Source organism: Mus caroli, chromosome X (assembly GCF_900094665.2).
Source record: "Mus caroli chromosome X, CAROLI_EIJ_v1.1, whole genome shotgun sequence".
Taxonomy (NCBI): Eukaryota; Metazoa; Chordata; class Mammalia; order Rodentia; family Muridae; genus Mus; species Mus caroli.
Window position 1 is genome coordinate 144,004,572 of NC_034589.1, and position 23,227 is coordinate 144,027,798.

At 40.0% G+C, this 23,227-nt stretch overlaps 1 protein-coding gene and 1 pseudogene across 1 annotated transcript in view; one reads left to right on the forward strand and one right to left on the reverse strand.

The window, feature by feature from the left end:
- Positions 1-23,227, forward strand: part of Acot9 (acyl-CoA thioesterase 9) — a 39,461-nt gene that overhangs the window by 2,505 nt on the left and 13,729 nt on the right. The window contains exons 2-7 of the mRNA XM_021153108.1: positions 4,666-4,760; positions 6,957-7,002; positions 9,203-9,373; positions 9,615-9,652; positions 19,073-19,156; positions 19,511-19,614. Of these exons, the coding sequence (XP_021008767.1) occupies positions 4,666-4,760; positions 6,957-7,002; positions 9,203-9,373; positions 9,615-9,652; positions 19,073-19,156; positions 19,511-19,614 (538 nt within the window). The remainder of the gene's footprint in view (positions 1-4,665; positions 4,761-6,956; positions 7,003-9,202; positions 9,374-9,614; positions 9,653-19,072; positions 19,157-19,510; positions 19,615-23,227) is intronic.
- LOC110286621 lies at positions 16,251-16,725 on the reverse strand (annotated as a pseudogene).

The following is a 23,227-nucleotide window of genomic DNA, read 5'->3' on the forward strand; positions in this document are numbered from 1 at the left end:
CAAGTGTGAAAAAATATATACATATATATGTATATATAGTATATATGTATATATATATATATATATATATATATATATATATATACACACACATATATATGGTATAGAGTGTCTGAGGGTTATTTGGTGTTTGCTTGTGTAGATTTTTCTCAGAAGCACACAAGTCATCCCACTTGATTTAGTCTGCATGTTGAGGTATTTTCTCTGAGTAGTGGGGGTATGCCTAGTCTTGCTTGTGCTGTTGCAGCTGCAGGGCCTCGCACATCCTAAGCAAATCTTCTACCAAGCTGATACTCCCCCAACCTCTGATAATGGGGTAACATTTTTTTTTTTGCCATTTTCTCCATATTTGGAACCTAGGATGGAGCCAATCTGTTTCTTTTCACAACTTCAGGTGACTCTGTGGCTCCCTAGGCAGACCATGAAGAGGTTGAGATTCTTGGGGCTCTTTCACTAGAAAGGTTCAATCTTGGGGTTCTGTGGCCTGAGAATCCTGAAGGCCCATGGCAGTTTCCTCTGTTGAGCTGCTCTGTGAGGTTATTGGAAATAAGGAAGCTAGTAAAGTAATTTTGATGTACTAAGGGGCTGGGTGTTGATTAAGCCATTTCTACTTAAGTGTTTCATCACCTACCAGTGCTCTGAACACAGTGCTGTTAGGAGTTTTTGTCATTATGCAACATCACAGTGTGGACTTACACAAACTCAGATGACATAGCCTAGACCAAATGATAAAACTAACAGCTCCTCAGCTGAGAACCCATAGTGTAGTACTATGTTGAATAGTGTGTGCTATTGTAACATATTGGTAAGTTATTTCTCTGTCTAAAATAAACAAACAAAAAAGATAGAGTAGTAATTTGCTATAAAATAAAGAAGGGTGCATTTCTTTACCATTAACAGAGCTTACGGGACTAGAAGTTGTTCTAGATGAGTCAGCTTAAAACACAAATATATTGTACAGCTGTTAAAACTCTATTGTTCTTCAAATCACTGTTCTGTAAGTGTTCAAGGTTTAAGGGACTAGAGAGATGGCTGTGTGGCTAAGAGCACTTGCTGCTCTTCCAGAGGACCTGAGTTTGGATCTCATACCTGTTTCAAACAGCTCACAGCCACCTGTAACTCCAGCTCAGCAGAGTCATTGCCCCACAGGACATCCTCCCTCCCACACATACATGTGCACATACCTACATACAGATGCATACATACCTCAGCCTCTCAAGTGCTCTGATTGCAAGCACGTGCCACCACCCTTGATTTTATGTGTGTTAGAAATGGAACCCAGGGCCTCAAGCATGCTGGGCGAGCACTCAACCAACCCAGCTATCTGCTCAGTCCAGATATAAAAATACTTTTTAAAGTATTCAAATTCCCCTTTGAATATATTTCTAATTTTAAGGCTGCATACAGAAATTAGGGCCTTAAGACTGAATTTCCAAATATTTTGACTTAGGTGTTTTTTTTTTATATTTAGTTCTCCCTTTTTATGTTTCTGGGGTTTGAAATCAGGTCCATTTTGTCTTTCAGTAAATGTTAGCAACAGAAATGACTAGCTGTTCTTTTTGCAGCATGTTCTTCATATGGGGTCTGTGTGCATGTGGGGTAAGGTGGTGTATGCGCATGTATGTGTGCAAGTATGTTTGTCCATGTTTGCATGCTGAAACAAGAGGTCATCAGGCATCCTGCTCTATCACTTGCCTTATTCCCATAAGACAGTAGCTCTCACTGAGACTAGAGATTATCATCTAGGCTAGACTGGCTGGCTAACAAGCCCTGATCTTCCCGTCTCTGGGGTTATAGGCATACATGCAGCCACACCTGACTTTGTATGTGGTTGCCAATATCTGAATCCAGGTCTTCATGCTTGCATAGCAAGCATTTCTACCTGCCAAGCATCTCCCCAATTTTTCCAATGCTTTGTATTGAAAAAAAATTGTGTGTATATCTACATGATCTCTCTCTGTCTCTCTGTCTCTGTCTCTCTCTGTCTCTCTGTCTCTCTGTCTCTCTGTCTCTGTCTGTCTGTCTGTCTGTCTGTCTGTCTCTCTCTCTCTCTCTCTCTCTCTCTCTCTCTCTCTCTGTGTCTGTTTGTGTGCATGTGGTGGTCAAAGGCCAGCTTTGTGGAGTCAGGTTTTTTCCTTTTACCTTTTTGTGGGTCCTGCAGATTGAAACACATCTTGCCAGAATCATGACTTTATCACTCTCCACATCCTGTTATGTTCTTTCAAACTAGGTATGTTCTAATTCAGAACCCTGGTTTGTGGGGTAGCAGAAGGCTATATAACCTACTTCCATGAGTAATAGATTTGAACTCAGAACAGTGAAAAATAGAAAAATCTAAATGACATTCTGAGAAAATTCCAATTTGAAGATTAAGATCAAGAAGACCAAAATATTAATCTATGTAGAAATGTACAGAAAAGGGAAAGATTATCAATGACAAAATACAGAACATAAAGACTAAAGTCCTCCAGCAAGCATTTCTGTTTTAGTGGGCCAGCAGAGATGGTGTCACAGCTAAATAAGATGACCAGGTAGCCAAGGACTTAAAAATTCCAATGAGCAAGTATGCATAATTAAGTGTTCTTTTGCAAATGAATTAATTGGCTTGGTGAAAGGTCAAAGATTTATTCTGGCAACACATAATTGTCAAAACTACATTCCTGAGGGACTTCCACTCACTGAATGCTGTAATTCAGTAGCTTGGAGTCTAAGGAAAGGTAAAGATATAATTTTTTTGGTTAGTCATTATCCTCACATTGTATAGAAAGAATTGGCAATTAACTTGTGCTATAATGACTTGCCAGTGTTTGGTATTCTTGATTCCTTCAATAGCTTTTCCAGTGTGTGTGTGTGTGTGTGTGTGTGTGTGCGTGCGTTTGAAAAAACAGCCTCATCATTTAGCCCTCACTGTGGCTGGCCTTGAACTCACAAGGATCTGTCACCATACCAGGCTTATATATATATATATATATATTATTACTGGTATGGTAGTGTATGGTTAAGAGTCAACACTTAAGCGAAAGTAAGCTAAAATCAACTTCCCTAGTTGATTTTTGAGAGGGTTGCTAAGTCCCTTTTGAGTACATAGCTCTTATTTTATTTCATTAGCGACCTAGGAAATGTCTAGACAAGTGAAATAAGTACTTTGAGTGCAAAGGGCTGATTCAAAGTTCAAAGATGATTAGTTTGTAATTGGGTTGATCTTACTTATTGAGGAAGTATGGTGTGATAATAAAGAGCAAAGTAAATGTTCATAATTAATGTGCTCATTTGCTTAGGAAATTAGTTCTGGGCTTCTGAAGCCAATAAAATGGAACGGGCAAGATGGATCCATTAAACCTCATCCACATCTTTTGTTTATTTTGCAGATAATTATAATGTTTGTCTTGATCTCAAGAAGTAGTTGGGCTGAGGATATATAGCTCAGAGGGAGAGCACTGGCCTAGCATTTTTAAGGCCCTGGGTTCAATCCCTGGTATTACAAAAACAAAACAACAAAAAAAGTGCCAACTTCCAATTTGTGTGCCAGGTGTGGTAGGGCATGCCTATAATTGCAGCACTCAGAAGGTAGAGGCAGGAGAACCTCAAGCTTCTTCTTCAGCTACATATCAAGACCATGAGACCCTGTCTCAAAGAAACCAAAAAACCAGGAAACACTTTCTTGAGAAATCCACACCGTTCTTGAGGCCTGTCCTTTCCCTGGTCACCTTTCTTTCTATTAATTTCCATGTTTAGTTCTATCTTAAAATGTATTCCTAATAAACTCTACTTCTAAAACATAAGGAGTTACGGGGGCTAAGGGTTTGAGGGTGTGGCACAGTGGTTTAGCTTGCACGTTACTAGGTTCAGTCTTCAGTCAGGGCTCATGGATCCTATCACAAAAATCAAAAGTAGAGGCAGTCAGGGTATATCAGTGAGTAAAAGTACTTGGCTGATAACCCTGGAACCCATGTAAATAGTAAAAAAAAAAAAAAAAAAAAAAAGAAGCTGAATGTTCTTTAGTGCCAGCATTCTTATGGCAGTTTAAGAGACAGAGATAGGAGAATCATAAGGAATTTCAGGGGCCAGCTAGTCTGGAGTTTGCAGCATGGCAGGAAGAAAAGAGACACTGCCTGTCTTAGGGTTTTACTGCTGTGAGCAGACACCATGATCAAGGCAACTCTTTTAAGGATAACATTTAATTGGAGCTGGCTTACAGGTTCAGAGGTTCAGTGCAGTATCATCAAGGTGGGAACATGGCAGGGTCCAGGCAGGCATGGTGCAGGTGGAGGTGAGAGTTCTGAATTTTCATCTGAAGGCTGCTAGCAGAATACTGGCTTCCAGGCAACTAGGATGAGGATCTTAAAGCCCATGCCTACAGAGACACGATTCCTCCAACAAAAAGCTACACCTCCAAATAGTGCCACTCCCTGGGACAAGCATATTCAAACCCCATACTGCTTCAGTCTTCTGACCACTACACATCACACAAGCACAGAAAAGAAATTATAAAAAAAATATAAGGACTACCCTTAAATCACATACTTGTAAACTGAAAACTCCTATAAGATACATACTAAAGCTGGTGTGTGGCTAGATACTGTGGAAGAAGTGAGGCCTTACTGTACGATTCCTAGAGAAGCAGCTCTGGAAACTATTTTAAATAAGCTTTCTCTTGCTTTACAGGCTTTGGACCTTGAACAAGGGGCTTCTTACTCATGGCAGAGGACTGTCTCAAGGATCCCAATACAAAATAAGTGAACCCTTACACATCCATCAAGGCAAGCAGGGTGTTTTTATTCTTTTGTGCCTACATGATGAAAAAAGCCCATTTCCCTTTGGAGGTGCACAGCATGATAGTTTAGCAATAATGAAACATCCCTGTTAAAAATGTATATTTAATTAATTACTATGTATGTGGGGTATGGTTGGATATGTAGACAGAAATACATGTGCATGTAGAAACATCAGTTTCCTTCGGAGGGAACACGTGGTTCTGAGGTACCTGAGAACTGAATTTGGGTCTTTTGCAAGAGCATTACCTGCTCTTAACCACTGTGTCATGTCTCCATCCCTGAGACATACATGTTAAGTGTCTATATTTCATAAACATGAAGTAATGAAGATAGCTGTGTAAAGCTTTAGGTGGAAATCAGAGAATCTGAGTTGTTCCTAGGAGTCTTGGGGACTGAGTTGTTTCTTATTTCTACTTCTTATAAAGAGGTACAGAAGATGCAAACACAGATCTAGTGAATAAGAAATGAGCCTACCCTTTGTACCAACCTAAACCCTTGTAGGTAGTTATGATGGCTTTCGTTAATGTATGCTTAGTTGCAGTTAGTTTCACTCACTACTGTCACGTACAGACTACAGAATGCCTTAGACATTAAGAGTTCATTAAAATTAAAATTGTTTAATCTTTAAAGGTTCTACGAGAGAGAGAGAGAGAGAGAGAGAGAGAGAGAGAGAGAGAGACTGAATGAGAGAGAATATTAATGTGTTTAAAATTAATAATTCTTGATCAGAACCTACCAGTCTTTACACTGACGAAACTAGTGAGAACTTTTGTGTCAGTAATGTGTGCACTCTTTGGGATATGTTGTATACATTTTTTTACTCAGGAGGAAATTAAAAAATAAGACTAACTTACTAATGTCTATGTTTTGCAGTTCTTTGTGATTTAACTATATTAGTGTATACACTGAGTTTGTGATATATACACAGCAGTCTGATAGAAACTCCAGCACTTTTATGAGACTGAATGTTATTCTAACCACAATTTGGTTTTGATCATATAGTTATTGAAGGAACAAGTATAGCTACATTTAATTTCCCATGACTGGAATGAATAGTTTGATGACTTAGTTACTGAAATACCAAGTATAGCTACATTTAATTTTCTATGGCTGGAATGTATATTTTGAAATATAGAAAAAAAGCTATTTGAAATATTACACATTTATTTTCTAATTTCAAATTACTGCTGACTGTCTAATTATTTCCCCCTTTTTATATAGCACATTCAACTATCCATGGGAATCATGGTGTGTGGTGATATCAATTTTTTCTTCAGCATTTAGGTTTTGTTTTAAACTACTTCACTCTTGTACAGTGGGCATTAATTAAAATTAAATCACACTCTTTGCTTTACCTGGATTTAAGTCTTGCTTTATTTCTCTGGTGTAAATTGCTCTAATTAGAATAGTGTAAAAATGTAAAAACTAAATTGCAATAAACTCGGTTTTGGATATTAGTATTAGTAGCTGAACTAAGTAATTTGATCTGATGTTGTCTATAAGAAGATGGGTGGAGATTTTACTTATAAATATCTTTGTTCCCAGACTAGGAAGATAGCTCACTTGGTAAAGTACTTGCCATGCAGGCCTGAGAAGTGAGCTTGATCCCTAGTACCCATGTCAAAAAGCCATGTGTAATGCCATACACTTGTAATCTCAGCACTAAAGACATGGAGTCATGTGGATACCCAGAACTCACTGGCCAATTAGCCTAGCTTACTTAGCAAGCTCCAGGCCAGTGAGAGACAGTGTCTCAAAACAAACAAACAAACAAACAAACAAACAAGGTAGATTACACCTAAATAATGATACCTACACTTGATCTCTGGCCTTTACATATGTACATACATGCAGAAAAGTGTTCAATCCTAAAGAGACTAACTTCTTGATTTTGATAAAGCCCCTTTGGGTAAAAAATTGAAAAATTCCTTTCTGACTTATTTCAATAAACCTCTGTAATTGGCAAAAGTATGTGTATTTGCACTGAGGAAGCTGCATAATTGAGAGAACAGAGGCCTGATTCCTTCCCTGTGCTGTTTGTAGTGGCACTGGATGGAATTCCTGAATCTTTTGATACATTTTGAGTGCCTTAGAAACTTTCCTTAGTTCCTGAACATCTTGCCTTAACCCAGCTTTGCTATTTCTTGGTTTCATAGAATAAAGTCTTTATCTTTGTTTCAGTTCGAGACAAGCTGCGGGAGATTGTAGGCGTATCCACAGTCTGGAGGTATGGACTTTCGTCTTTTATCCCCAAGGGATCATGCTAAGTGATAGTTAGGCTTAGATGCTGATCCCCTTCTATGGTCGGAGAGCCCTGTGTAGAGATAGGGCTTTCTGCTGAGAAGGAAAAGAGCCACATCTTAGTGTAGTGATCAGCTGATGCCTCATTACCATGAAAGAATGTGATTTATGTATATTGTGCATTTTCAAAACCTGTTTGGGTATATTCACTGATTTTTCAGAAGAAAATATATGATATGCTTATGACATATTTTTTCCTATTTCAGTCTTTTGTTTACACACATTAAAACTGAAGTTCAGAATTGGGACTTGAATTCAAGTCTTCTGATTTTACTATTTCTTTTCTTTTTTTTTTTTTTGGTTTTTCGAGACAGGGTTTCTCTGTGTAGCCCTGGCTGTCCTGGAACTTACTTTGTAGACCAGGCTGGCCTCGAACTCAGAAATCCGCCTGCCTCTGCCTCCCAAGTGCTGGGATTAAAGGCGTGCGCCACCACGCCCGGCCCGATTTTACTATTTCATATAGCTTTACTATTGAAAGTTCTATGACCTGGGAAAGTCCTGTGTTTTGGGCAATGGATAGAGCAGATCTTTACCCAAGTCTAGAGATCCTTTGCTGAGAAGGCAGGGAAGGGCAGACTAGAGTAGTGCACTGTTTGTGGGACTCAGGCTCAATCCGGAAGATTGAGAAAAGGCTTGGATGGATAGGTTAAGGGCACTCATCAGGATAATCCCCAGAGTGGGCTTGGAGATAGAATGTTTCCTGGAGGAAGTCTACTGGTTGGCTGAGGTGTAGTATTAAGTGGCCAGACTAAGCCAAGGCACTGCATGTAAGACCCAGAAACACAAGGATTAGGCTGTAGGAGGTACTCACCAGGCTAGACCCTAGTGGAGGACTTCTGACCTCTGGATAATAAAGGTGGAGCAAATGGACCTGTGGGTGGATTCAGGTAGTCCTGGTGGAAGTCTAGAGATTGTCTGGGGTACAGGAGGAGGTGGTCAGACTAGAACTTATATTTTAAAAACAACATCAAGGTGCAACAATAGTTTTAAAAGTTGCATCTGGTGGTTTTTGACATCTCCATTTTTTCCCCCAGGAATTCAACTTTCACAAGGCTGAGCTATTTGTGTTGAGAGTATTGTACATTCTTAATTTAACTTGTTTGTCTGATTTTAGTATTTTTTGTAAGCCAAACTCTTTTGGCAATAATAGTTGATCATTTAACTTTAGAAGGACTTTGTATGTAATAGTGCTATTAACAGTTTTAGTTTCCCGATGCTTTTTCTTTTGTGTTATACTTTCATATCCTGTTTTCCTCTTTTATCTTTGAAAAATGTTTTCTTCCTTTCTACCTTTTATTCTGCTTTGCATACATCCTTTGTATATCATTCAAATTTTTTTCTTTGTCTCTTTTCTGAAACTGAAGGGAGAGGGGAGGGAGAGGAAGAGGGAGAGAGAGAGAGAGGAGAAAGAATATGAGGACAAATATGAATCTGGCAGGATACTGAGACTCTGAAGTAGTGTTATCACCCTGCCTGTTGTCTCTTTTCCATTTCTTGCTTAGTATTGAATTCAGGACTTTGCATATGCTAGGCAAGTGTCCTACCACTGAGCTATGTTGCTAGTATAAATAAGCCTTTTAAAAGATATATTTATTTTTTAGGTGTATAGGTGTTTTCTCTATATTCATGTATGTGCATCATATGTGTTCACTGTCTGAGGATGCCAGGAGGTGGCATCAGATCTTCTAGAACTGTAGTTACAGATGGTTGTGAGCCATCATATGGGTGCTGGGAATCCAATCAGAGTCCTACACAAGCAGTGCTCTTAACCACTGAGTGATATCTCAATTCCTGAAGAAACTTTTTGGTCAGTTGACTGTGTATCCCAATTAAATGTATCGATATCAGTAAGTATGGATTTCTTATGCATACACCTAGTCCCCAGCTATTTCAGTTGGTAGAGCATGAGACTCTTATCTACAAGCTTAAAAATATCATTAGCAATGCTCAGTTTTTTCAAGAAGGTCATGAGAAAGGAGTGAAGGGATTGAAGATGAGGCAGGTACAGAGCTCCCTTTCTTCCACTTATTATGTCTGACTATCATGTTTGAGGGGTGGGTACTGGAATGTTTGAGGGGTGGGTCAGCACTGTTCTTGTTTTATGAAGCTTTACCTTTTCTTCTCAGAGACCATGTAAAAGCAATGGAGGAAAGGAAGTTACTTCATAGTTTTTTGCCTAAATCACAGAAAGTCCTACCACCGAGGAAAATGAGGGATAGTTACATCGAAGTTCTCCTACCTTTGGGTACTGACCCTGAACTACGAGACAAATATGTGACTGTTCAAAATACAGTAAGGTAACTCTGTATTATATTCATTATTTCCATTTGTTTTAATTTTTAAAAGCAACTACTGTCAGATACAATTCATAAACCTTCTAGTTCATTTATTTAAAGTGTGTGACTGTAGTTCAGTATAGTGAAGGAGTTGTATAAGTATCACTACAATCATTTTTAGAGCCCTTTTATTATCACAAAGTACAAGTAAAGGAAATTCATTGTGACTTTCATTTAATTCATATTTTGCTTTGTTTCACAGATTTGGCAGGATTCTTGAGGACCTTGACAGCCTAGGAGGTACTAGTATTTGTATTCCTAATAACAGTTATGAGTAGACAGTGAATCCTTGATAGAAAAGGCCATTTTATTCTATTTTTTTATTCTAGACATATGAGGACATAAAAGGGCAAAAAATATTTTTCATTGTCATATTGTTTTTATTCTAAACAAAGATTTCTCTTTAATAGAGTTACCATTCAAATGAGCCTCATTTATGATGACTTCTAGTTGTAAAATTTAGTTTAGCTGCTGGGGATTAAAGTCAAGGCCTCAAGCATGCTAAGCACAGACTCTAGATGTAGTTCTATCTGCAATGTCAGGGCACACTATTATCTAGGTATGACATGGCCATTGCATTCTTGAGCTTTCAGCAAGTTACTGACTGTACAAGGACTATATAAGATTGGGCCCTTGGAAATTCCAACATAGAGGGTAAAGAGGCACTGCCTCTCTTGGAAGCTCTATGTGCAGTTAAACTGTTGCTAGGCTGGAGGGGCTTATGATCTTTCTCCCCTCCCTGAGGATCTAGAGACAGTCGGTTGCTGGGGAATGAAGGAATATTTCCTTCCTTCCTTCCTTCCTTCCTTCCTTCCTTCCTTCCTTCCTTCCCTCCTTCCCTCCTTCCCTCCTTCCCTCCTTCCCTCCTTCCCTCCTTCTCTCCTTTTCTTCTTCCTTCCTTCCTTCTTTCCTTCCTTTTCTTTCTTTCTTTCTTTCTTTCTTTCTTTCTTTCTTTCTTTCTTTCTTTCTTTCTGAGACAGGATTCTCTGTGTAGCTATGGCTACTGTATTAGTTAGGGTTTTACAGCTGTGAACAGACACCATGACCAAGACAACCCTTTTTTTTTTTAAGAGTTTTTTATTTTATTTTTATGAGTACACTGTAGCTGTCTTCAGACACACCAGAAGATGGTATCAGATCTCATTACAGATGGTTGTGAGCCACTCTGTGGTTGCTGGGAATTGAACCCAGGAACTCCAGAAGTGCAGTCAGTGCTCTTAACCTCCTGAGCCATCTCTTCATCTCCAAGCTCCAAGGCAACTCATAAGAATGACATTTAATTGGGGCTGGCTTACAGGTTCAGTTCATTATCATCCAGGCAGGAGCATGACAGTGTCCGGGCAGATGTGGGGCTTGAGGAGCTGAGAGTTCCACCTCTTGTTCCTAAGGCAGCTAGCAGAAGACTGGCTTCCAGGCAGCTAGGATGAAGGTATTAAAGCCCATGCCCACAGTGGCACATCTACTCCAACAAGGCCACACCTATTCCATCAAAGCCACACCTCCAAATCGTGCCACTCCCTGGCCCTCATAGGCTTGTTCAAACATATAAGTCTATGGGGGACATTTATAAACCCAGCATAATGAAAAATATAGTCTATAGCAGTCTTAGCAGTGTTAAAAGTCCAAAGTTCACGGACTCTTCTGAGATTCATCCAATCACTTAACTGTAACCCCAAATGCAAGACAGGAAACAAGCTGGGCAAACTCCAAACTCTGCATCTCTATGTCTGATGTCAAAGCAGTCTTCAGATTTCCAACTCTTTTTTCATTTTTGTTGACTGCAACAAACTTCTTTCTCCTGGACTGGTTGCAATCCCTGTTAGCAGCTTTCCCCAGCAGATAGCCTATGGTTCTGGCATCTCGAACATCTTGGGATTTCAAAGACAACTTCAACATTACAGCTTCTTGTTCTAATGTCTTGGATCCACACATAATCTTCTGAGGTCCTCCAAAGGGCCTTCATCACTTCTGGCCCCTGTAGCGCTCTAGGCTCTGGTTGACTCCACTCTGCTGCTGCTACTGTTGTTCTTGGGGGTACTGGCATCTCCAATATGCTGGGGTCTTCTGATGCAACCAGAATTCACCAATAGACTCTCATAGGCTCTCTTCATGGTCCCAAGCCTCAACTTCTTTGCATGACCCCTTCATGCCTTCAAAACCAGGACCACCTGGGTGACTCTTACACATTGCCAAGCACAGCTGCAACAGGAGATACAACCTTGGCTATCTCTGCAACAAAGCTTCTCCGTGCTCTCAGAAAATGATTCCCAGAAGATTTTACCACCACAGTGATGATGGTCTTTTCTTAATCACCACTAATTTCTTAGTATATTATATATTTTTCCTTTCTAAGTTTGCTATGCTTGTTCAAAATGCTTTTCACAAGACTTAACTAGAGAACAAATTCTCTGCTGGGCTTTTTTGAGACTTACTTTGTCAATGCAATTAATATAAATCTCTTTACCTTAGCCTTAGGTAGACTCTTCATACAAGGACAAAAAGCAGCCTATTCTTTATCAAATACCACAAAAACAGTCTGTAGGCTACATACAGAAATTCTTCTCTACTTAAATCTCTTAGGTCTTCATAGTTCAAATCACTCTCAGCAACAAACTCTTCCATATTCCTAATAGGATAGCCCATTAAACCCCATTTAAAGCATTCTGCTGCTTTCCAATCCAAAGTCCCAAAATTCACATTCTTCCAAACAAAAGCATGGTCAGGCCTAGTACAGGAATACCTCACTCCTGGTACCAACTTCTGTCTTAGGATTTTATTGCTGTGAACAGACACCAGGACCAAGACAACATTTAATTGGGGCTGGCTTACAAGATCAGAGGTTCAGCCCATTATCTTCAAAGAGGAAGTATGGAAGCTTCCAGGCAGATATGGGACCAGAGGAGCTGAGAGTCGCACCTCTTTTTCCTAAGACAGCTAGCAGAATATTGGCTTCCAGGAAGCTAGAATGAGGGTTTTAAAGCCCATGCCCACAGTGGCACACCTATTCCAACAAGGTCACACCTACTCCAACAAGGCCACACCTCCAAATAGTGCCACTCCCTGGGCTAGGAATACTCCGACCACCACAGCTACCCTGGAACTAGCTCTGTACAACAGCCTAGTCTAGAACTCCTTACAGAGATCTACCTGCTTCTGGTTCCCAAGTGCTGGGATTAGAGGTGTGCTTCATCACCATCACCATCCCCCTTTCCCCCATCCCTGGCTTGAGACATTTTATTCAGTTGGTATAGTCACTGGCACATTCTGCTATGTTCATATAAATAATCCTTCACTTATGCCCATGTAAGCACTCCAATTAATCTCATTGGGTCACTATATTTTTAAAAAAGAGTTTTAAAGACAAGATACAGATACCATATAAAGAATTATTTTCCCTGAATCATGTGTGAGAGAGTAAATCGCAGACCATCATATATTTTAGTGTGTATTTCCTATTAAGAAGAACATTTCCTACATCAATACTACCATCTTTAATCCTCAGGGCCTATTTAGTCTAAACTAGTGGTCATTTATTAAAGAAGAGTTCGCTTCTCTAGCATAGGTTGCATTGGATAATTGTGTTGGGAAAGGATTCTGAGTCTTTCCTTGGTTTCTGTAAGCTTGACACTTTGAGGGTTGCAAGCTGCTTTTCTTATATATTGTGACTCAGGAATTCCTCTTTTTAGTCCGAAAATCAGTGGAATATCATCTTAGTCTATTTGATCTACCTTTTGTTTTGTGTGTGTGTGTGTGTGTGTGTGTTCATAGTCATGGCTGCAATGCATTGTGTTTACACATGCATGCAGAGAGCAGTGATCAATGTCAGGTGCCCTCCTCAGTTGCTTTTCATATTCGTTTTGAACACAGCTCTCTTACTGAACCTGGAGCTCACAGATTGACTGACTGGCTACCCAGCATGCCCCAGGGATCCTCCTGTCTTGACCTTTACAGACTGAGGTTACAGATGCAATCCTGGCTTTTTATATAAGTCTTTATGAATGTGTGGTAAGCACTTTATAAAATGGAGCCTTCTCAATGGCCTGGCTTTTAAAAATGTGTCCACCATCATTCTTTGAGTACTGTCCAGTAAGACATTCTAGATTCACCCTATCTTTTCTCTGGCCCAGCTGGACAGTTAGCCAAATCTCCAAAGAATTCTAGTTCTTTTTAATGGAGAACGACATTTAGAAAGCAAGGATTGTGTGCTGGGAGTTGTTGCTATTGGTTGTTACTGTTCCTGTATGCTCGCTGTTGGGTGAGCTGGGATATTTCTGTCCATGAGCATACATTTACATTTGTTTACTTACTGATCTCTCTGTATATGGAAACTACTTTTATACTGGTAGCTTCAACTTGACTTTAGCACTGTGTGGTTTGCACTTACTTCCCTTTTCCAGTTATCTCCATTATCCTTAATATACTTACTAACTTGACCAGTGTCCTGCATGCAACCCATTTACCAGGGCCACAACCTGAATTCCTCCTGGCATGTCCTTTATGTCACTTGGACTCTGATATCCTGAGCCAGGTCCTTTTTGCATGGTCATCTTCCTCGTTGTGCTTAAGCTGCAATGTGCTGCCATTGCTTTCGTCACTCACCCCTCTGCATGAGTGTCCTATTGACACCACTCAGGCTCTCTGCTCCAGGCTGCCTTTCTTACTCCTAATGACAAACTGAGCTGTTGGGAAAAGGCTGGAAGAAAGACCCCAATATTTCTTAAAGTACACACAAGACTACTTACATGTAGCCACCCTCCTCCTGAAGATTAATTACAATTAGTGGTATTTAAAAACTGTACACATTTATATTTGTATATCTTACTTTGGTTTATTTATCTGTCGATATAGTCACAAAGTCCCTTGCCATTGCCCTTAGTTTCCCTTTTAATGTTCTTACAGTTATTTTGCGCGTGTGAACAGGCAATCAAAGGGCTGCTGTGGGAGTTGGTTCTCCCTTTCTGCCTTGTAGATTTTGGAGATGGACCTCTGAGGTCATCAGGCTTAGCGGCAACTGCCATTAGCAGCTGAGTCAACTTGCTGACCTTAACCTTGTGTTCTCTCTCATTGCCTCCTGTGAATGGCCAACCCCTTCCACCTGTTCTCTTAATACTTTTACTTCTGTCTTCAAGTAACTTGCCTTATCAAGTATGCCTTTTGCTTTGTATCCCAAGCCATTTCCCAACTTAACTTTTCCTGAATGTTATGAAACATTAAGGTTCTCCATCTTAAAATGAAATGTAGATAAACTCCCTTCCTCTTATAAGCACTCTCAGATTCTCTTTCCCATTCCTTTATTGCTGATTTACTGGAACGAATTAGAAAGGTTGTTTTGTTTCATTGACCTTTATTGAGACCTGTTACGTGTTAGACTGCTATGCTCTGGTTTCTCCTCTTCTGTGTCATTAAAAACATTCTTGCCACACTCACCATTGGCTTCTTTATTACACAGTACTTCCCCATGCTTACCTGATATCTTTTGTGGTTTCTGTTATTGTTCTACTTATTTTTGGTCTCTGGTGATTTTTCTTTTTTTTTTTTTTTTTTTTTGGTTTTTCGAGACAGGGTTTCTCTGTGTAGTCCTGGCTGTCCTGGAACTCACTCTGTATACCAGGCTGGCCTCGAACTCAGAAATCCGCCTGCCTCTGCCTCCCAAGTGCTGGGATTAAAGGCGTGCGCCACCACGCCCGGCTCTGGTGATTTTTCTTCTTGCCTCTCATTTCCAATCTTTATAGGATCCTCTTCCTCTGTTGATCCATTAAATATTGCCTGTCCCAGGGTTTTTATCTTCGCCACTTTTTTTTTCAAACATAAACAGTGTACTTTATTAAAAATATAATTGTAACACAATAACTTAGTAATGACAAATCAAATACTATAACAAGATATGGACAAAACTAATGAAGAGGAATTGCTTCAGCTCACTAGTGATCTCCTTTAAACAGGAAAGGCTGCTAGTGTAGTGGTTCTGGCCCCATCTGCACAACACAGGGATAAAGAATCGGTGCAAAAAAACAAAACAAAAACCTATGTGTAAAGCCACCTTCAAATAATTGAATGAGATCTCTAGGACTAGGGCAGTGATGGCTAAAGTGCTATCAGTGTTGAGAACTACAGGTCTAAAATAATATAAACAATATAAAAAATGTCCTCAAAACAAAATCAGTAAACTGACCAGATCATTTCTTTCATCTCAGAAAAGGGAGCAGGGGCAGGCATCTGCTTCCTACTGTTCTCTATCCATTGTTTGGCTATATTCATTGCTTATACTGTTTTAATAAACAGCAAACAGTGAAAGGTAAAACAAGCTACCCAAATGGAAATTCTCACTAGTTTAAATTTACACTCTTGTAAAACAAGGTTAGCTTTCAGAGACAATCTCACATTTTAATTTTGCATCGATACTTGTCTCCTATTTGTTCAACCAAAGGGATCCAATAAGATGTACTAGCAAGTATTTATGAGCATCAGCTGTATTAACGTATTCGTTCCATGCACCACAAATAAGCTTTGTGGTGCAAAGGATCATTTGACAGAATAAGTGTGGAAGACCTGAGTGCTTCCTCTGAAACTGTCAAAACATTCTTTTCCAAGATAAGCATCTTCAAAGTCAAGAGTGTGAACAAAACCTTTTTCATTAAAAATGCATACACAGAGTACTTTGTCTGCAGCTGTACCACACCCTCGATAACTCTCCATTAGGAGATTCAGTAGCCATTAGTTATTTATCCCAAAACTCTCAGTTTTCAGGTTTGAGAAAAGAATCATATCAAATATATAAAAGAACTTTTTCCTTAGGTCGCCTCAAATTCATTGAATCCCATTTCTTCAGATCCTTCTGTCAGGACTCCATGTCAATCTCAACTCCTTCATTCTTGTCCTCAAGTGTATCTGTCAGGCTGTTTGCACTCACATCTTCAAGAGCTGGCAGATAAATAGGTGGCAGAGGGTACCTCCAATACTGGAATGTATTATACTGCCAAAACTCTTCAGTCTGGCTTGTGCATCCTGTCGGCTACCTGCGGGCTGCCCACCGCTCTCTACTCTGTTGCTGCTGCCCAGGGCCCGGGGTTCCTCCTGCTCTCCAGGAAGTGGCTCTCCGGGCTCCAGCTCTTGTCTGTGTTCCCAACCGCTGGGTCCCTTATGGGGCACAGAGGCAGGCTCCGCCAGGTCACCGCGTCCCCCTGGCGCTTGAGGGGCCGAGCCACCCCAGATGGCGGGACCCAGAGCGGCCGCTCCTCGGGGAAGTCCCAGAGCAGGAGCAGCTTCCAAGGCACGCAGAACGTGAGCGGCTCAGTCGCATGCAGCTTGGCCATGAGCCAGGGACGGGGGGTTGCGCGGGCGGCAGCTGGAGGGAGGAGGGCAGAGGGCAGCACGGAGCTAGGTTGTTTCGAGGGCATAGGGGACATTGAGGGGGAGCTGCAGCGCAGCACTGAGATTTGAACCTGCACTGTGATGCGTGCGCATATCTCTTCGGCCCTTTTGAAGGCTACCTTTTCTCATTCTACAGATATCATCCCATCTATTTTCAGCCCTTCTCTTGCTATGAGTACTTTGAATTCCTGTGAAACTACATTTGCCTGCTTCCTCTGAGTTCCAGGTTGTCTTCCTATCTACTGGATATCTTCCTTTGGATGTCCTATTAGGCTTCTCAAATCCAACATCTTGGGCTGGGAGTTATAGCTCAGTAATAGAGTGCTAGCTATTCCCAACTCTGAACAAACAAAGAAACAAACAAACATTTCAGTGCGGTTGGTCCATTTTCCTCTTGCTGTATTTTTCCCCACTAAGCTAGGAACTTTGCATTTATTCAAGTCTTGTTAGAGCTGTATTTTTATCTCTTGAATCTTTTTTCTCTCCCATTCTACTACTATGACCACACGTCAGACTCACAAAGATATCTGGGAACTTTTAAATGGAGTTTCTTGCCTTCAACATCTCAGGCCCCAGTGTACCCCTAACATTCGGCAGAGTTCTGATGAACCATATCAGAACTTTGTGAACAGGCTATTGATTTCAGCTAGTAGAATCCTTGGAAATTCGGACACCGGAAGTCCTTTCGTTATGCAATTGGCTTAGGAGAATGCTAACGCAATGTGCCGAGCTGCGATTCAACCGCATAAGGGACAGACAGATTTGGCGGGATATGGAATAGTTAACTATCGTTTAGCATGAATTACTGAGCAGACTTTGTCCTGAGAATACTAAGACCCATTGAAGGAGATCATGGTGGCAAAAACAGGAACCCAAATCAATGCATAACTGTAATGCAAATTTAAATAAGTTCATATTCATAAGTACATAGAACTGTACTTGCTAAATATATGATGCATGTTAAGATATAGAGAGTATACAGAGGTCTGCAGGACAGTGTAGGAGCCAAGAGTGTGGTTGGGAAAGAGGGAGAGCTGAGAAAAACAACAGCTTCACGATTAGGAAAGAGTTGGGGTAAAATAGTTAGCTGAGTCCTGTGCTTACTTCCTCTTTTCTGGGGGTGTTCCATTCATACTGTCAGATATGTGCTAGGTTTTTACTCTGTTTTGGCACTGTTTCCTTGCTGTTCCAAAAAACTACGGTGAGGGTGGGCTTTGGAATTTGATTTCCTTACTAAATCTACAACCTAGGGAACAAAGTAAAGGATCTCCAGACGAATTAAGTTTATAAAAGTCTTTAAGGCCAGGTGTAGTAGAGATGCTGGTAATGCCAGCCACCTAAGAGATGAGGCAGGGGCTGGAGAGATGGATCAGCAATTAAGAGCTCTAGCTGCCAGGTTTAATTTTCAAAATCTACATGGCGGGTCATAACTGACTGTTTATTTAACTCTAATTCCAGGGAATTTATTACCCTCTTCTGACCTCGTGCTCCTTAGTTTTATGTCATGTTGACACAAGCTAATCTAATCAGAGAGGAGGGATCCACAGTTGAGAAAATGCCATCATAAGATTGGACTGTAGGCAGGCCTATAGGACATTTTCTTAAGTAGTGATTGACAGAGGAGGGCATAGCCCATTGTGGGTGGTACCATTCCTGGGCTGGTGGTCCTGGGTTCTAAAAGAAAGCAGGCTGAGCAAGCCATGGAAAGCAAGACAACAAGTAGCACCCCTCCATTGGCCTCTGCATCATATCCTGCCTCCAAGTTCCTGCCCTGTTTGAGTTTGTGTATTGAATTCCTTCAGCAATGAACAATAATGTGGAAGTCTAAACCAAAATTAACCCTTTCCTCTCCTTCTTGCTTTTAGTCATGGTGTTTCATCATAGCAATAGAAACTCTAACTAGGACCGACTTCTACAGCTTCTTGCATAAATGTGGCACATATACACACACTCAGGCACACACATAAACACATTAAACAAATGAGCATTATTAAAAAGAGGGGAAATGTTTTTGTCAGGGCTGAAGGCTTACATGTATAACTCAAGTACTTAGGAGGATGAGTTAGAAGAATCACCCACCACAAGTTTGAAAGCATCCTAGAAACAGTGAATTCCAGGCCAGTCAGGGCAATGGAATGAGACCTTGACTCAATTAAAAATATCTTTGGTTCTAGGATAAAAGTATTAGAGAACTTTATTGAAAATAAAGACCTTTTGTGAATTTCAAAGAGAACTGTAAATTGAAGGAATAATTCTGCTTTTCTGTTATTCTCTTCTGGTTCCATACAGTTCTTGTTTGCTACATGCACAACCGCAATCATTCTACCAAGATGTCTCCTTTATCAATAGTTACAGTCCTGGTGGACAAGATTGGTAAGCAAGATCAGCTTCTCTGCATACTTAGAATTTTCAGTAATTGTAAAGTATTATTGGGATTGGGGGAAATTGTTTTCCATATAGGGGATTTTAATGTATATATGAAAACAGACTATAACATGATATTTATATAGTTAGGTGGGAGAATTTTACTTGATCCTAGTTTTTATAGTCTTTTCATGGTCTCCAGTTTCCACAAAGACTTTTAAATTTGTTTTGTATGCTAAAAAAAGATTTTAGTTTTAAAGATAAGAAATATAGTATAATTGCAGCTTTTCAAATGATATTGTTCCCTTATAGTATAGACATTTCTGATATGGTTTGGGTGGATCTTAAATTTCTGTTTTGCAGATATGTGTAAACACAGCTTAAGCCCTGAACAGGACATTAAGTTCACTGGCCATGTTAGCTGGGTTGGAAATACATCCATGGAAGTGAAGATGAAAATGTTCCAAGTATGTATGTACCCGAAGATTCCCTCACTGTTCAAATATAATCAACTAGTCTCACTTGAGGAAAAACTGTATTCGTGGATAGATGTGCAGTCCACAGCTTTGAAACAATTGACAGTTTAAGGGGAGTTAGCATCTTCCTGCTGCACAAAGACTGACACATCATCTGTTACTGACATATCTATGACTTTGTAGTCATACAACTATACATTAAGGTGCTTGTTTTTGGTTTTGCTCAGGAGGATTTCACAAAAGTCTGTTATATTAGATATTAATTGGATTGATTACTTGATGACTTTCCTGGAGCTGGTGTACCACAAAATACCACAACAACAGGTGGCTTCAAAATCCCAGCAGTTTATTGTTTGTTTTTGGAGACTTTAATTCCCAAACCAAGGTGTCAGCTGCAGAGTCACATTTCTTCTGAAAACTGTAGGAGCTTATCTTTGCTACATCTTCTTGGTTTCAGGAGGCTTTTCTGCTTTTACCATTGCATGGTTTTCATGCATCTATATCTCTGCGTCTTTTCTCTTATTAATATGATTATCGTATTGGATTGAAGGCCCACTCCAATATGAACTCATGGTTTATTGCTCTCTTCTTTTGGGAGAAGGTTTTATGTAGTTCAGGCTGGCCTTAAACTGGTACCCAATTTTAAAATAGCTGTTGGTGGCTTTGCCATTGTCACAACTAGTGTGGCAACCTTACAGAAGCAGTTGGAGGCTTTTGTGTTGTTTGGGGGTTTTGTTTTTCTGAGTCAAGTTCATCTCCTGTACTCTAAGCTGACTTCAAATTCCTAATTCTTTTGCTTCTACTTCTCGAGAGTTGGGATAGCATGTGCCACAATGTCTGGGTTAATTGCTTTCTTTCTTTCTTTCTTTCTTTCTTTCTTTCTTTCTTTCTTTCTTTCTTTCTTTCTCTTTCTTTCTTTCTTTCTCTTTCTTTCTTTCTTTCTTTCTTTCTTTCTTTCTTTCTTTTTTTTTTTTCCTTTTTCTTCTTTTTTAAGACAGAACCTTAGTTTGTAACACAGGCTGTTCTGGAACTCATAGCAACCCTTCTGCCGTAGCCTCACAAATGCTGGGATTATAGTCAAGAGTTGCTACACTTGGCTTTCATTTTATCTAATTATGTCTATAATGTCCATGTTCTCAAATATTCCCACCTATAGGTCTGGAGGTTGAGACTTCCTCATACCTTTTCAGGGATGAAAGACCCCCTTCAATTCTTTGCTTTTTTTTGGTACTTGGGATTAGACTCATGTTCTTATACATACTAGGCAAATGCTTTACCATTGAGCCATCCTTCCCATCTTCTGTCTCTTAGATTTTTTTCATCCTTTTTCCATGATATCGCCTGAACCTTGGACAGGGTGATAATAGATGTTCCATTTAGGGCTGTCTATCATTTTTTGATTAGTTGATTAGGCAGCTGAAGGTATTGATGCCTGCCAGCACTTGTGAGGCCAAGACAGAAGGATCATGAGTTTAGGATGGTCATTGACTATGCAACAAGTTCAAGAAGGCCAGCCTGGGCTACGTGAGACCCTGTCTCAAAATACAAAACAAATAGATCAAGAGCATCCTCCTCCAAATGGTCAAACTCATGTGTGAGCCCCCTTTAGTGAACTTTTATTTACCTAGACTATACATATATAGGCCTCAAATCAAAAACTGGAATTTTTATCTGTTATAAGAGTTATGTAAGCTATCCAAGTGATCATCTTTAGCAGTTTGAGGAGAAACCTGGAAAATGTAAGCAGCTTTGGGAGGGCGTTTTTGCTTTAAGTACTTTCCCTATTTATAGAGAGCAAAGGTCTGTTTTTTAGAACTCTACTAAGTACCATATATGGCCTGATTCCCCACACGATGGCAAACATTGCCCTCATTAGGATCCTGCTTTACATAGTAGCACACAAAGAATTCGTTTTCATTATGGCAGGTTATTTTTCTTTTCTTTAAGTGTGTGGAGATCAGTGGTCAATTTTGTGAAGTTAGTACTTTGTTTACAACTTTATGTGGGTTCTTAGTATCAGACTCAAGTTATCAGGTTAGCACTGTGAGACCCTTACTGCTGAGCTATCTTGCTAGTCCTATTATGGCACTTTTCAATCAAAATTTGTCTTTTGTCGTCCTCCCACTGGCCCCTTCTTCCACATTACTGCCTTCTTGTGTTTCCCCTCCCTCCCTTCCACTCTGGCTCCCTCTCCTTCTTCCTTCTTTCCTTCCTTTCTTTTTTCTTGAGACAATGTTTCCCCTTATAGCCTGATTTGTAGACCAGGCTTGCCTCAAATTCACAGAGGTATGTATGGCTCTGCCCCCTCACTTTGTGTAATTAAAGGCATGGGCAACCACCTTTTCTTTACATTGTCATGTCATATAATGACCTCTTTAATTTTTGTTTCAGGCTTAGGATTCTCCTTTAGTATAGTAGCCTTTAAGGGGGTCCCTTTTGCTTCCTTTAGCACAAGTTTTTTTTTTAAGTTCCTTGTCCCTTTAGATTCTGATGTAATTACATAAATGTCTGAATAAGATCTCAGATCATTTCATCTTTTGTTTTTGTAAAATATAATTATAGAAGGCTAATTTTTGTTTTTAAATTCTTGAGACTGAGTTCTATACTTGCACTGGATGATTTTGGTGTGTCCTCTAGACTTTCTGAATAAGTATACTGGTAGTATTAAAACAGGAAAAGTAGAGAGCATCAGTAAGAAAATTTTAGGATCAAGACAGGAGGGCCTGGAGCCTATGTCATATATAGAAGTGGCTATTACTTAGATGCTTATGAAGACAATTTAATGGTAACATTAATAAGAGCTGAAGAGCTAGTGGGGCAGAGAACCTGGACTTTTTATGGCACCACAGGTTGGTGCTGGATAGGTCCATGGTTAAAGGCACTGGTTGTTATTATGTATAACCCTGGTTTAGTTCCCAACTCCAATTCCAGGCATTCTGATGTCTTCTGGATTCTGCTGGCAGCATTGCATGCACATGCTGTATGGACATTCATGCAGGCAAAACACCATACACATAAAATGAAGTAAATTAATTCAACAAAATTTTTAAAAATTGACGTACTTGGCCAGAGACTACTGGAATTTGTCAGGTTTCCCCACCCCCCCTGGACAGTATGTTTAATGGCATCTATTTGAGTAGACCCTACTAACTCGCATATTACTCGAGTCCTTGTTTATGTTTAGTCCCGTTTAATGTTATCAATGCTTCTATGCTTTAGTTATAGTTTGGCTGTCCAGTGTGTCTTCACCCAGCAAGATATGCATCGCTTAGAGTCTACCTTCTGGATTTCTTGTGGTCTCTCTGGTCAGAAGAACAGATGATTTACTGGAATTCTAGGGCCCTTTTAGTCGAGTCTGTTTTCCTTTGGGTCCTAGTTGATGCTGCAAGGAATGGATCAAAACATTAGCTTCCTCCTCCTCTTCCTCCTCCTCCTCCTCCTCGTTTCTTCTTCGGATTTCTCCTCAAAGCTTTGCTTGTTTAACCTGCTGAAAAAAATTCAGTCTTCCTTTCCTTTCCCCTTTCCCCTTTCCTTTCTTTTCCTTTCTTTTCCTTTCTTTTCTTTTCCTTTCCTTTCCTTTCCTTTCCTTTCCTTTCCTTTCCTT